The sequence below is a fragment of the Petromyzon marinus genome, chromosome 14 (assembly GCF_048934315.1).
Source record: "Petromyzon marinus isolate PM22_M1 ecotype Great Lakes invasive population chromosome 14, UKy_Petmar_22M1.pri1.0, whole genome shotgun sequence".
NCBI classification, from domain to species: domain Eukaryota; kingdom Metazoa; phylum Chordata; class Hyperoartia; order Petromyzontiformes; family Petromyzontidae; genus Petromyzon; species Petromyzon marinus.
In genome coordinates, this window is record NC_133680.1 from 1,602,017 (window position 1) to 1,616,357 (window position 14,341).

The window sequence follows — 14,341 nt, forward strand, 5'->3', positions numbered from 1 at the left end:
GTGCGTGGTGGTTACACATCTAAGCACTAGCCAGGCTCAAGGCTGCTTTGCTTTAGAGAGCTGTAGAGATCGGGCACATTCCGACGATTTGGTCATAGGCTTCAAATGTAGACGGTGTCTAAATGCGACCGTGTCTCAAGACGCTGTACGGAAAGGGTGGGTGTGTTTGTTTTGTAAAGTGAGGCAGAGGGTCATAGGCAGACGAGAGGAGGAAGGTCTTGAGTCTTGAGGTCTTGAACTGGGGTAGGAAGCCGACAGCACGCATGGCTGGGGTAAGGAAGTTCCAGACTGGGGGACAGCATAGAAGAATAAGCGACCTCCCACTGAGTGAATATAATATAATGAACGTGTTTTCATCAAAAAATGTTGGGGAAAAAAATGTAATGCAGAAACTGAACTCGATTGTTTTTCATTTTGTTTTAGGAATAAAATAAAATCTATCCCAACCGGTCTAACCCTTCCGCACCTGCGGCACTTGGACGTGAGCCGGAATGACCTAGGAGGCCTGCCGGGAGACCTGGCCACGGCGCTCCCAGCCCTGGAAACCCTCCTCATCTCCCACAACCACTTGGGTAGTGGCGACACGACACCACAGCGGCTTGCACAAAACCAAAGGCACGCGGTGTAACCCGAAATCCTTGGTTGTGAATAATATTGGTCGCGAAAGCCTACGTGTTAAACTGCTCAGAATTCCTCGTGTGGCTCCCTCCTCCCATCAGTACTGCTACCAAACGTCGTCCCAGTTTGAGCAGGACAGTCCTGCTTTCAGAAAGGCTGGCCCAGTCTTCAGATGCTTTTGTGAATTTCTGGATTTTGTCCCGGTTTTAATTGTTCTGATGTATTGACAATGGAAGAGAACCGGCCGCTTTGCACAGATCACAATGATGGGCACAGTGGAGCTGAATGTGAATGCTAATGGATTTAGCTGTAGGTTTCAGGATATCGTAGTCGGATTCATACATGCTAATTATCCTGTGTAATGCATGCCTATAATATATTATTGCTCATGTGATAGCAGTAAGTTGCATATGTCATTTCACAGGATTGGTGGGAAACCTACCCAGTAAGTTAAGCACAGTAAAACTATCAGACAATGAGCTGGACGCCGTGCCATCAGCCATCCTCAATTTACAACAGTGAGTACTCTGCATACAAAGTACCACAGCTCAGATACAAATATGGAACTCACGTTTTAATTCCAATGTCTATGTCAGCATGGGTCTCTCACGGTTTGGGTGGGTTTCCACTGGCATTCTGCCGAGCCGAGCTAGAATTGGACTTTGAAACTCTGGCCCTCACAAGACATCTGAATCTGGTTTGGGACCAAGCAGGGCCAGGAGTGGGGCTAATGACGTTCATCATGCGGCATGTCCGTGTTGGACTTCATTATGCGTGACGTCAGCAGTGTGTCCCGGATTCTAGAGTGGGGAAAAACAACCTGGCACACCTCCTGAGCCGTGCCACGTTGGTACGGCACCGCCCCGGTGCAGCTCACTTGTACGGTGGAAAAGAGGCGCCACGGTGGCGAGATGTTAAGTACCTCCCCTGGTATGCAGGAGGTCGTGGGTTCAATCCCGACCCTGACGCCTTTTATATTTGGAGTTTGCATGTTCTCTCACCGTGGTCACATGGATTTTTCTCCGGGTCCTCTAGATTCTCCCTTCACATTTAGAATCAACGTCACGCGTTTAGAGTATTTGGCTGCTGCTCTCCATTTCCACGTGATAAACCACTTCGTTGAGCTATCATTTGTGGCCAGGTCACTTCTGAAACTGAGCTATACAGCTCGGTGGGCCTTGCCTGGCAAAATAAAAAAAAATAGTTTTTAGTTTGGGTAACAGGGTCACGTTTCTGGCTGCGCCTGTCCCTCGTTAGGTTGAGGGTCGTGGACCTCGGAAGTAACTGCATCACGGTGGTGCCGAGGCCCAGCCTCTGGAGGACCGGGATGCTGAAGGAGCTGCTGCTGGGCAACAACCTCGTGGAGGCCGTCGAGCTGACGGGGGCCTCCGGGACCTGGGCCCGCCTTGAAAAGCTGCACCTCGGACACAACCGAATGACAGAGGTGATGCTTGCCGACCTCTGCCACGTTGTGACTCATCTCTCCTGCTAATGGTCTATTTCCACTCGGCCGATTTTGATGACACGTGGTTATACAGGTGAACCTCGCGAAGGTTGTCATCGTGTTAACCCATGTTTAAACACTGTGGCAGTACCGTGAACCCTGACTTTGTAATTGACGAGAGTGCCAAACGATTCATGGTCAGAGGCTTGTCAGACTCCCAAGCCAGCTGGGCTCCTAGAGGGCCAGGAGATAAGGCAGCGAGTGGGTTTGTGAACCTGTCTGTGCAGACGTCTTGTGTACATTCCCCTCCCCCCCCTGGTGTGCATCTGCTTCTCTCCCACAAACATTAAATGAAATTGGCCAAACATCCCAATGCAGAACACCCCTGGAATGGAGTCTCGAGTCTCAATGAGACTTTCCTGGAAAAATCTACTCCGGAAAGCCTCACTGAATCTCAAGAAAACTTTTTTTTTAAAGGGTCTTACAACGGGGTGTTTAGTTATTTACATAAATGTTTAGATGTGTGAGAGGAAACCAGAGGCTATGGAGAAACCCCACGTGAAGAATTGTAAGCAACCGAGAATTGAAGCGACTATTTATGGCAAACAGAGAGGGTTTCTCGCTGCACCTCAGAGCTAAGATACCACACCATCAGACAGTCTTGATTATTGGAATATTGGTGAGATTACAAGGGAGGGCTGCGTGCGGCCTTAAGAAATAGAGCGCGTGTGACGCAGATTTCTGCGGTGCTCGTTGATGATTTCCGTAGGTCCCAAAAGGGATCGGACAACTGGAGAGCCTCACGTCACTGGACCTGAGCTACAACGACATCACGACCCTGCCCAACGAGCTGGGCGGGTTGCACCGCCTCTGGGACCTGCAGCTCGACGCTCTCAAGCTCGACCTGGACCTCACACAGTTTGGGAAAACCAAAGACTTGCTGAGGTAGGCGCGTGGTCTCCTGTTTGGGTCATGTAACCCGAATGCCCAGCCACCGCATGCCGAAACAGATTTTGTTCAGCCGGATAGAGGGGCCTAAACGGGCGTGGCACGGGCTAGAGAAGAGATGGAGTGATGTGGTACAAGAGGATGTGGAGCTGAGTGGACTTGCCAATGACTGGTACCAGCGGTGTCAAGATCGGCCTCTGTGGAGGAGGCTCATGAAGGACGCTACTACTGGGCAGTTGGAGGCAGTCGCCCTCCAACAACAACGGAGGGCGGAGGAGCGATGCTCACAACAACGAGCGGAGTGCCGGGCGGCTGAAGCACATCACGTTGGCACAGTAGGGGGCACAGGTGGTGCATCAGCCAGTCATCTCAGTCAGTCGACCCGTGGCACCTGGGTCTGCCCCGTGACCTCCTGCCAGGGGGTGGTTGTTGTTGTGTTGCTGCGCTACGAACCCTCCGACATGAATTCAATTCTCGGCCAAGGCTGACATTGCTGGCGATTATCTTGGGGGGAAAAAAACAGTGCGGGGGCCTCCCTTAGGTTGACTCGGTCTTAAATGAGTACCTGGTGCGATGTGTGTAACATCATCACGGGGATAACGGAGGTGGTTGGGTGTAGTAATAGCCACACCATGCCCTCATGTGTCGTGTTGGCCTTCGTAGGTACTTACCAGCAGCACTTGCCCCATAAGCCTGAAATGGGCTACTTGGGCGATCTTTGTCTTTGGTGTTGCTGAGAGTGGTTGTGGTCGCTGCAACTATCAGGGCCCACCTCTCGACCTCGGGGTCACCGGTCATCTCGACGGGGTCACCGGTCATCTCGGCGGGGTCACCGGTCATCTTGACGGGCTCACCGGTCATCTCGACGGGCTCATCGGTCATCTCGACGGGGTCACCGGTCATCTCGACGGGCTCACCGGTCATCTCGACGGGCTCACCGGTCATCTCAACGGGGTCACCGGTCATCTCGATGCGCCGGCCTGCCAACAGTCTGTTAAAGCTGTACGGGTAATCTTTGTCTTCGTGTGTGGCGTCTTCAAGGTTCCTGTATCATCGGCTGCGGAAGGCCGTTCCCTACAACCGCATGAAGCTGATGGTGATGGGCAGCGCGGGACGCGGCAAGAGCACGCTGCTGAGACGGCTGCAGCGCGAGAAGCTGCTGGTGTCCACGGCGACGCTGGGCGTGGACGTGCGCGACTGGGCCGTCCTCCACCGCCAGCGCAAATTCGTCCTCAACTGCTGGGACTTTGCGGGTGAGGCCGCTGTGCTGGAGCCAATGACCACGATGCACGGAGGTCCCTCATCTTGACCCCGGACCAGCCAGAAGCAGTCTCTCGCTTCCTATCCAACCCGATTGTACGAGGCCTCTGGCCGACTAAATACTGGCAGCAGTCCCCTCCTCTGTTGGCGGTCACGGACCATCTGCTCCAGTGTCTCTCCCACTCCATCAAGCCAGAAGAGAGTAATGTAACTTTAATACCATGGCCTCAACCTTGATGCTGCTGTTAATCCCGATCGTTAACACAGCTTCACTCGTAAGTGCTGATCTGTAATACAAACCATGCTGTGGAGTGGTTGGCGTGCTGTGTTCTGAACTCGGCAACTTGAGTTTTATTTCTGGCCATCGTTGATATCAGTGGTGCGTTTCTATATGAACCGATTCTGTCCGCCCCCTTCACCAATCTTGCCTTCTGTCGCTGTGCCTCGTGCCTCCATGCCTCGCGTCGTCCTTGTACATACGTCCCGCGCCGTGCACCGTTGGCAGGGCAGGAGGAGTTCTACAGCACCCACCCGTGCTTCATGTCTCAGCGGGCGCTCTACGTCCTGGTGTACGACGCAAGCCGGGGCCCCGACGAGGTGGCCAGCCTCAGGCCGTGGCTCATGAACATCAAGGTTCGAGTCCCCCCCCGTCCCCAGGGCCAGGTCGGACTCAGAGTTACGCCAGGCACAGACTCGGTGCCATCGGTAAAGCGAATGCCACAGACGAGGAGGTTTATTTGCGTATAATACCGATGTGCGAGGTGGGGGGGGGATGTCGCCAGCCAAGAGCGATGAAAGCCGCGCCCGAGTTGTGTTGAGAAGCAAAGTGAGAAGCAAAGTGCGTTTTCGTTTAAGCAGGTGAGAGCTCGAGCGACAGGAAAGTGTTTCATTAGCAAGAGTGACATGGGTCACCGACGTGACGAAACCAGTCACATGGCAACAAGTACAACAACGCTAGAAATCTCAGCAAAAACGAGAAAAAAATTAGAGAAAAATCAAACTGCATTTCAGAAATAAATCAAAGCAGTGGGCCCTGCGTGCCACACGTAACGCACGTCATCGCTCGCGTGCTGCGTTCGTGCACGCCCCAACGTTGCCTGCGCTTCCTGCGTTTACAACCAGGTGCGGGCTCCACTGTGTCCGGTCATCCTCGTGGGGACACACGAAGATAAAATAGCCGCTGAAGAAAAGGAAACGCTGATGGGGAGTAGCGTGCGCTGCATTGAGGAGCTCTGCACAGAGATTCAGCTGACGAACATCGTGGACCACAAGGTGGTGTGCTGCCTGGAGGAGAGCGGCAACATCAAATCGCTGAGAGAAAGCATCGTCCAAGCGGTCAGAGACTTTAAGGTACGTACGTTGAACTTCTTTCTCACAGTACGTAGCCAACCGTGCTATCGGAGGTGCGGGGGAAGGACAAGGGGGAACAACGGCTTCTGCAGAGGGCAGACTCTGGTCAATTCCATAATAATAATGTCGATAATTATCTTACCCAGGAAAGCCTCGTTGAGTCTCAAGATCATTTTTCAGGAGGGTCCTGAATGGGGAATGTTTGGCGTGCCAGAGGAAGCTAGAGAACCCAGAGCAAAACCCTCCACGCACACGAGGGGTGACGCCGCTAAAGCGCTTCGATCTCGAACCCCATTCCTATAACACCAGTCGAGCATCCCCAAGTAATAACCAGACTCAAACCTGCTTAGCTTCTGGCATTTGTGGTGTTGTTATCCATTTACTCTTAAGTGGCTTAGCTAGATTGCAGTGCCATGCTGGTGTATTGGACACAAAACATTGGCATAGTTCAGAATAATTATGTTCTGGCTAATTATCTTTGTAATTTTGCTGAAATGATTCATCTTGAGGACCATCCGTATGGTCACCATACAACCTTGATAGATCTTCTTTGGTTCTTTCGGTAAAGTCACGTAGAATGAGAATAAATAAGAAAATAAAACAATAAAATTCTCACGACGTTGATAGAATCACCTTTTGCGTGCATTGTCACTCTCATTTCTTTCCAGCCTGTACGCACCGATGAGCCAGTCGTCTACGGCAAGCTTTGGAATCGGTCGATTCTCACGGCCCTTTGCACGCTCATTCGCTCGTTGGTCATGACTGCGATTTCAGATTAAAGGGCAGCCCGTGATGGGGCAGCTGATCCCGCACAGCTACGGGCAGCTGGAGGAGCGGCTGTGCGTGGAGCGCGGCCGCCTGGCCGCCGGTTTCCCCGTGATCTCGCGCTCGCGCCTCCAGGATCTTGTCGCCGACAGTCAGATCCCTCTGGACAGCGAGGAGCTGCCGCACGCCACGAGGTTTCTGCACGAAGCTGGTGGGGCTCCATTTGCAATTCTTTTGTGTTTATAGCCTTTTTGCCGTGTCCTGCCCGCATCACCTCTGTCCTTCCTTGCAAACTGTATCTTCCCATCTCTCTTTTATAATACGGTGTGGATTTACGTCGCGTCTAAATGCGACCTCATCTCCAAGACGCCGTGCATAAATAGTGGGCGTGTTTTATCGAGAGGGACACGAAGTTGGGTCATCGGCAGAGAAAAAAGGGGACAGTCTTGAACATAGACTTCAACAGGGGCAGGGAGTCGACAACACGGGTGGCTGAGGAAAAGGAGTTCTAGATAATTAGGGCAGCAGAGGAGAGCGAGCAACCTGTCGCTGAGCGGGAAGGTTGACTGGCGGCTTCGATAGAAGACCTTGGCCACTGGGGTCCAGAGTGCTTGGAAGGGATGAGAATGAGAGGAGAGCCACCGGCCCCGTGTGCACACCACACGTTCGCTCGCCTCGCCCTGCCTGGTGCCGTACTGCGCTGTTGGCGACGGCCACATGGTGATGCGTCGGCGCAGGTGTGCTGCTGCACTACGACGACCCCGCCCTGCAGCTCACGGACCTCTACTTCCTCGACCCCCAGTGGCTCTGCAGCTTAATGGCCCAGGTACACGCTCGGGACACCGTGAACTCACATGGACACTAATAATATATAATTATCACAGACGCTGTAAGCGCGGGCTTGCTTTACAGTAGGTGTGAAACCTATGATGTGGGGCTTCATTTCCAAAGGCCTGTGGCCCACATTACGTCTGCCACTTTCAAACGAACCCGTAATGATATTCATCTGTCACTGCAAGCACCTTGGAATCACTAATTAAGTAGTAGAGGGGGAATATTTTTGACCTGACAACAAGACTGTGTTCCTAATTTTAGCGCTACACTCGGTCACTTTTGTGACTGCAAGTCCTTCTGTTACGGCTAGTTCTGTTACACATCTTTATTGCATTATTATTGGATGATGCTAAGGTACGTGTTCATGTGTGGTTGGCCACCAAAGTCCTGTTCGGTCCTCGGTTTGGGAAAAGTTTCCCCACTTGTGCTGCAGAGAGATTCTAAACCAAGGCTGTTGAAACACGCGGTCCATGTGGGCTGGGCTGGTCCAGAATCAGAATATTTGTACTAGAGGAATCCGATGAGCTATAAAACTATTTTTCACAGATGTCCTCGCTGGCCTTGGACGTTCACGAACACGGTTCACTGCATCTACGTTCCCACACGGCGGGCGTGGTGCAGCCCCTGAAATGTGAAACTGCTTTTTGCGTTTCGTTTGTTGTCCTTCCCCCCACACCTCCAATTAGCACGGTTGCCTACGTACGGTGCGAAATAAGTTCACAATACACACATAACGTAAACACGCACACACACATACAAACGTAGCGCGTGGTGACGTGAGCCGCTCCAGGTGGTGACGGTGCGTGAGGTGAACCCCTTCGGCAGCACGGGGCTGCTGCGCCGCGCCGACGTGGAGGGCTTCTTGCTGCGGAGGAGCGGGTTCCCCCAGGAGTACGTCGGCCACTACATCCGCCTGCTCGAGCGATTCCAAATCGCTCTGCCGCTGGGAGACCATGGCGACACGCTGCTCGTGCCCAGCAGGTGCGCGTGGGAGTTTAAACCACTCCACACCTTGCCTGGCGGAAACACCCGCTCGTAGCTCGGCAGCGAAGATGTACCGTGGCTGAAGCTCCGATGGGGGAGGTAGCTTTGTCTCTTGGGTTTTGTAATTGCAGCCCACGTAAGCAGGTGCGTTTTATCCCCAGGCACAGCGAACATGTGATATCTGAACTGGTAATGGTCCCCCCTTTCACCAACCTGCATTGATCAGCATGAAGGGCATTCAAACAATTCCTATCGCCAACACGGCATGGGGATGCCTTCATCGAGCAGTAGAGGGCTTGGCAAAGGAAGGTGGGTTGCGTAAACAGGTGTGCATTCTGGTGCGACGTGTCTTTGTATTGTGTGGTGTGCTTCTGGTACCTTGTGGTGCAATGTGTGTGTCTCTGGTGATGTGTGTTGTGCGTGTTAAAGCGGAGTTTGGTGGTTGTCTGTGCTATGAACCCGGCGGCTCGAAATCAATTCCTGCTCACTACCAACATCGGTGATGAATATCTGATCTTGTTCTGGGTCTCTTCTAGGTAGACTCGGCCACAAATGAGTACCTGCTGCATTGTGCGATACATCAGCACTGGGGAGACGAAGGCAGCCGGGTGTGGTGCCGGCCACTCAACCCCTTGTGTGCTGTGCCGGCCTTCATAGGCGCTCACTCGCAGCACTGCCCCCAGCAGTCTGTTAAAAGGCTATACGGGGGACCTTTATTTTTGCCTTGTGTGTTCGCGTAGCCTCCCTGAAGGGCGTCCCGCACTGGAGCTGCCGGGGGAGCCGGGGGAGCTGGTGCTCACCCGCTGGTACTGCATGCCCTACTTCCCCATGGGCTTCTGGGCTCGCCTCATTACCAGAATACTCGCCTTCTCGTCCTACATGCTCTCCGCACCAGGTGACTGTGGCACCAGCGTCGGGCTCGAGCACGGGTCGGCAACCTGCGGCTCCGGGGCTCTTTAAAAGACCGCATCGTGACGTCATTTATCAAGGACCCCCACCATCTCGTATTCACCACGCAGTGCATTGCGGCTCTTGAAATCGTTGAGATTTTTTGGGATCGAATTCGAAAAACATTGATCTTTTGTTTGCTGACCCCTACGCTAGAGCGTTCTGTGGATTGGTTGCCAGCATAAAAAACAACAATGTTTATTCGATTGTCATTATCAACATTGGCCACTAATCCTTGGCACATCGTAGCTATATGAAGCGACAGGGAGCGGTGGTTTGCACACTGCACTATGAACCTTGCCACCTCAGTTTCAGTCACATTCATAGTGCGTTTTATATCGGAATTGGTCCAATGACCTCACTTGACCAGCACGCACTGAGCAGCGTGATGAAGTATAGTCAAACAACTCCCTTGACTGACAAAAGGGAGGTCTTTATCCAGTAGTGGATTGAGAAAGCACTGTACATTTCCTCACTTCTACAAGATGTTTACCCAATGGGTTTGAATGTTGCATCGTTTTTGATGGGTCGATGAGACGCTGTTAATATTTTTACGTTTTGCCAGAGCTGCTATTTCTACCACACATGGTGATTCTGCTGTCAGCCTGCCATGTTTTTCATTCCTGCAATTGGCTGTTAAGCCGAGGCTGCGGTGGCACATTTTTCCGGGTCTGGCCAATGCTGTGATGGATTCTTTTTTGTTCGGTTTTCCTGCTGCTGCGCTTTCAGGTTCCTTTCTGCAGCCCTCGCGAAAATACTGGCGCCAGGGCCTCTCCCTGCACTGGGGCCCAGATGCCTACTGCCTTCTGGAGGCCGCAAACTTGAAGTACTGTCCGACAGACAGCAGCCTCAAGATCACCGTGCCCAACTCCAAGAGAGGTGCTTGAGGGGTTGCGGGCCAAGGGGGGTCACTTAACTTTCCATCCTAAGACAATGTGAACGAAGGGACATTTTGACTTAAGATATTTTAATGGAAGCAGCCAAGAGGTAACGATGGGCAAAATATATTAAAAATACAGTTTACTGGAAGAAATGTAATTGGATGCGAATGACCGATTGCGACTCGTGGAATTTTAGATAAATTCTCGGATGTGTTTTCCGGTGTTACCACGTGTTGTTCGGCATGATGTCCGACGTGCTGATGAACATTACGCGACAATCTGAAACCACGTCGGAGAGCCATCATACCGCACAAGTGTCAGATGCGAATTTCCACATACTTTAAGCTGTGTACTTTAGGCACCATTTACAAATGTAACTTCATCTCCTGTTAATAATTCTAAGGCAGTGGTGGAAATTCTACCTTCCTGTGGTGGGGGATAAGTCTAACCATAGAACAACCAATGTTGGCTTTCCCACAAAGTGGCATCTATTTTATTTGCCCCGGAGGGATGATTGGCCGAGTCAACTCTCAACGAGAATGTTAACTCGCAACTTTACGATTGCAAGCCGCTCACTCCCTGGCCAATTTTTTGAATCCCCCTCTAAATTAGATACTTCCCATCTCCGCTGGACTAAGCAGCACGCGGCTGGACGGGTGTGCGCGTGCAGGCTGGGTGCTGCTGGGCCGCGCTGTGGACCACGTGGACTCGCTCATTGAGGAGTGGTTCCCCGGGCTCCTGGAGCCTCACGACGGCTCTGAGAGCAGCGCCGCGCTGCTGCACCAGTGGGCCGGGCTGGGGCCCGCGGACGACGCGCAGCCGCCCTGCGTGCGCTTGGCCGCCCTGCAGGACATCGCCGAGTCCGGTGAGCGTGTGGCGCCCGCGATGCCCCGGGAACGTCGCCACGCGTCCTCGAGATGCGCAAGTGTGGTCGAGGGTTTTGAAGTGGTCCGACCTTGTAGAGTCGTTCGCTTTCGGATGTGTTCAAATATCCCGAGTGTCCCCATTGCTTTCGGGAAGTTTATAGACGTTGCATAAATCTGTCACATTGCAACAATGACAGCAACAATTTGAATGTAGGGTTATGGTGGACGAGGTGGGTTCATTCATACATAATTTCCTTATAACAGCTCTGTGTTTAGTTTATTGTCCTTCTCCCGCACCTCCGATTAACACAGTTGGCTACATATGGTGTGAAAGAAGTTAATCGTACATATACATACTCACCACTTGTCAATCTGCGTTGCTCAAACTATTTTTTTCTCATTTTCCTCTGAATATGCTGTTTAAGTCCCTGTATGCACGTTACATCCACCTTAATAAAGTTGCCTCTTTGGAGAGCGTCTACACGTAAGCGTGACGCAAGGCGTAACTTTGTCTTGTCGCAGACGACGTCGTGTTCTTTCCGAGAGTCGGGGAGAGGCACTTGAGCGGACAAGAGGAGGAACGGGAGCAGGAGAGCAGGATCCCCATTGCCCAGCTGGCGCCCGATGTGGTGCTGGCCGACGTTCCCGACCACCTTCAGCTCGACCTGTCCAGCTTCAGCCTGGAGCAGTCTGCCGAGCACCTGTTAGGCGAGTTGCCGCCGGCTCGCACTCCCGCAATCGCCTCCGTGCCGCGCATTTGCAGCCGCGCACGCGCAAACGCAACGCTCGCGAGACCGCGGGCAAGGCGCTTGAGCGGCGGTCCAGATAAGCTGCGTATCGGGTGAAACATTTACATCGCTAATTCATTCGTCATTTCAATTTATAACGCTCGCAAATTGCACGTAAGAGGATGTTCGGATTCACGGGAAAATGAATGATGGAATGAAAGGGAAAGGTTTTAAGATTCTGACAAAAGGTGGGCGCCGACGCGCGGCACGGTGACTCGGGAAGAGGGCGTGACTTCCAGACGACTGGAACTGCGACAGAGAAACGATGTCCGCCATGTCTGGAAAATCTTACACGGCATGTAAATATCATGCGTAGTCATCCGCACGGCGATATTGTTGCACTGTTTTGAGTCTGCATGAGAGAAGTCAAGTGGATGCATGCGCCATTAAAGAGCGGAGATTGAAAAAAAAAATCGGTAACAGTCTTATCTTCTCTTTGACCGGACACCAGGTGAAGGAGGGTTTGGATCGGTCTACCGGGCGCTGTACGGCGGAGACCAAGTGGCCGTGAAGATCTTCAACAAACACATCTCTCAAACGCATCCGCACCGCCTCATGAGACAGGTGTAGCAACCAGTCGGCTTCACGTTTTAACACCGACCCAGGAAAGCCTCACTGAGTGTCATGGGTCTTGCCACCGGTGAAATATAAGCATGCCTTGCTCATACGAGTATCGTGCTTATTATATAAGGTGCTCTTAAATCCAGATTCTATTGTGTACGCTATATGATTTTAGTTGTGTGTATGTGGCGCTGGCTATAGTTGTGGTTATATGCCTGTGGCTCTGGCTCTGTGTATGTGGCGCTGGCTATAGTTGTGGTTATATGCCTGTGGCGCTGGCTATAGTTGTGGTTATATGCCTGTGGCTCTGGCTCTGTGTATGTGGCGCTGGCTATAGTTGTGGTTATATGCCTGTGGCTCTGGCTTTGTGTGGCGCTGGTTATAGTTGTGGTTATATGCCTGTGGCTTTGGCTCTGTGTTCATGTGGCTCTAGCTGTGTTTGTGGCTGTGGGCTCGAGCTGTTTTAACGACTTTTGCGTGGGCACGTGCGTAGGAGTTGGCAGTCCTCAGCCGCTCGCGCCACCCATCGCTCGTGTCCCTCCTGGCCGTGGGGCTGCGCCCACGGGTTCTGGTAATGGAGCTGGCGCCACGGGGCTCCCTTGCTGGCGTGATGGAGCGGGAGGGGGAGCTGCACCGCACCCTCAAGCACCGCATCGCCCTGCACGTTGCACATGGCCTACGGTAACCGCCCACCGTCCCTAATTATCACAGTTGGCTGATCTCTTATTGGAAATGCGACGTCTTTTCTTGTTTTTTGTGCAGCATCTTGAGATGTGGTCACATTTTCACGCAACATAAATTCAAAGTGTCGTGTTGTATAGACTCGCACAGAGACCCGTAGACTCACACAGGGGTCCATAGCCTCACAAAGGGATCCATAGCTTCACAAAGAGAGGAGCCAGAACCTCGCATGTAGAGCAATAGATTGACATAAACTTACAACTAATTGCCTTTAAAACAAATAGGCCCACTGTTTCTGTGCAGCATGTCAAGGTGCGGAGACGCTATATAAATCCCACACTGTGTTGTGGAGGTAGTAACAAGGTAGGTGCGTGTTTGTGTGCGTGTGGCAGGTTTCTGCATGCCTCCATGATCATTTACCGCGACCTGAAGCCAGACAATGTGCTGCTGTTTACGCTGCAACCAAACGCAGCGGTCATCGCCAAGATTGCCGATTACGGCATCGCACGGCACTGCTGCACCATGGGCATGGTATCTCCCGATGGCACACCCGGTGAGAGCCGCCTTCCCCATGCTGCACCTTGTAGCATCGTGGTTAGAATCTCCACGGGGCTGTCCTTTTTTTTTATTCCTGGCCATGGCTAACATCCGTGGTGATATCAGAACCACCTTGGACACCCCCCCCCCCCCAACCCTTTCGCCAACCTGCATTGACCAATGTGATGTACGAGTTGAACTTCTTTCACACCATACGTAGACATTTGTGATGAAGTTTGGTCAAACAACTCCCCGTGACCATCCAGCAGCGGCCTGACAAAGGGCTCCGCATTATTACTAATTTACTAATTTTATAAAACTGGGGATCATAAGGGATTAAAGGGAAGATAATTATTGATAATCCATGCTCAGCTCGTCACAATCGATATTAAAGGGGATTTGCCATATGAGCACATATCTGGCGATGGTGGTGGTGATCTTCAGAGTAGAGGTGCAGAGAGAAACATTGTTATGATCTATTTTAAACGTTGTACATTTAATTCGCGACTGCTGAAAGGGGGGGGGGGGTTGTCCTATTTTCAGGCTACCGCGCCCCCGAGGTGGTGAAGGGAGGCGTCATGTACGACCAGCAGGCCGACGTATACGCGTTTGGGCTCCTGCTCTACGACCTGCTGACGGGCGGGCGGCGCATCGTGGAGGGGCTCCGCTATCCCCACGAGTTTGACGAGCTCGCCTCCAGCGGGAAGCTGCCCGGTCCCTGACACACGACGCCTCCTCGCATGCATGCGCACAACACGCGCAAACACACGCACGTGTGCGCACGAGCGTCCACGCGCCAAGTCAAGCCATCATCCTAACCAAAGCCGTTAACAGAATCCGCACCTCGCCCACGCATCCTACCCTCTGCCAAATCCC

The 14,341-nt window shown here is 52.5% G+C and overlaps 1 protein-coding gene across 3 annotated transcripts in view; it reads left to right on the forward strand.

The window, feature by feature from the left end:
• The window catches only part of LRRK2 (leucine rich repeat kinase 2), a 44,303-nt gene that overhangs the window by 19,158 nt on the left and 10,804 nt on the right, over positions 1–14,341 (forward strand). For all 3 annotated transcript variants that reach the window (XM_032954435.2, XM_032954436.2, XM_032954437.2), the window contains exons 24-41: positions 424–572; positions 1,043–1,136; positions 1,876–2,062; positions 2,832–3,007; positions 4,052–4,263; positions 4,776–4,903; positions 5,393–5,620; positions 6,395–6,596; positions 7,123–7,211; positions 8,010–8,200; positions 8,944–9,098; positions 9,881–10,030; positions 10,703–10,897; positions 11,421–11,606; positions 12,138–12,250; positions 12,741–12,928; positions 13,321–13,481; positions 14,009–14,179. In XM_032954435.2, the coding sequence (XP_032810326.2) occupies positions 424–572; positions 1,043–1,136; positions 1,876–2,062; positions 2,832–3,007; positions 4,052–4,263; positions 4,776–4,903; positions 5,393–5,620; positions 6,395–6,596; positions 7,123–7,211; positions 8,010–8,200; positions 8,944–9,098; positions 9,881–10,030; positions 10,703–10,897; positions 11,421–11,606; positions 12,138–12,250; positions 12,741–12,928; positions 13,321–13,481; positions 14,009–14,179 (2,975 nt within the window). The remainder of the gene's footprint in view (positions 1–423; positions 573–1,042; positions 1,137–1,875; positions 2,063–2,831; positions 3,008–4,051; positions 4,264–4,775; positions 4,904–5,392; positions 5,621–6,394; positions 6,597–7,122; positions 7,212–8,009; positions 8,201–8,943; positions 9,099–9,880; positions 10,031–10,702; positions 10,898–11,420; positions 11,607–12,137; positions 12,251–12,740; positions 12,929–13,320; positions 13,482–14,008; positions 14,180–14,341) is intronic.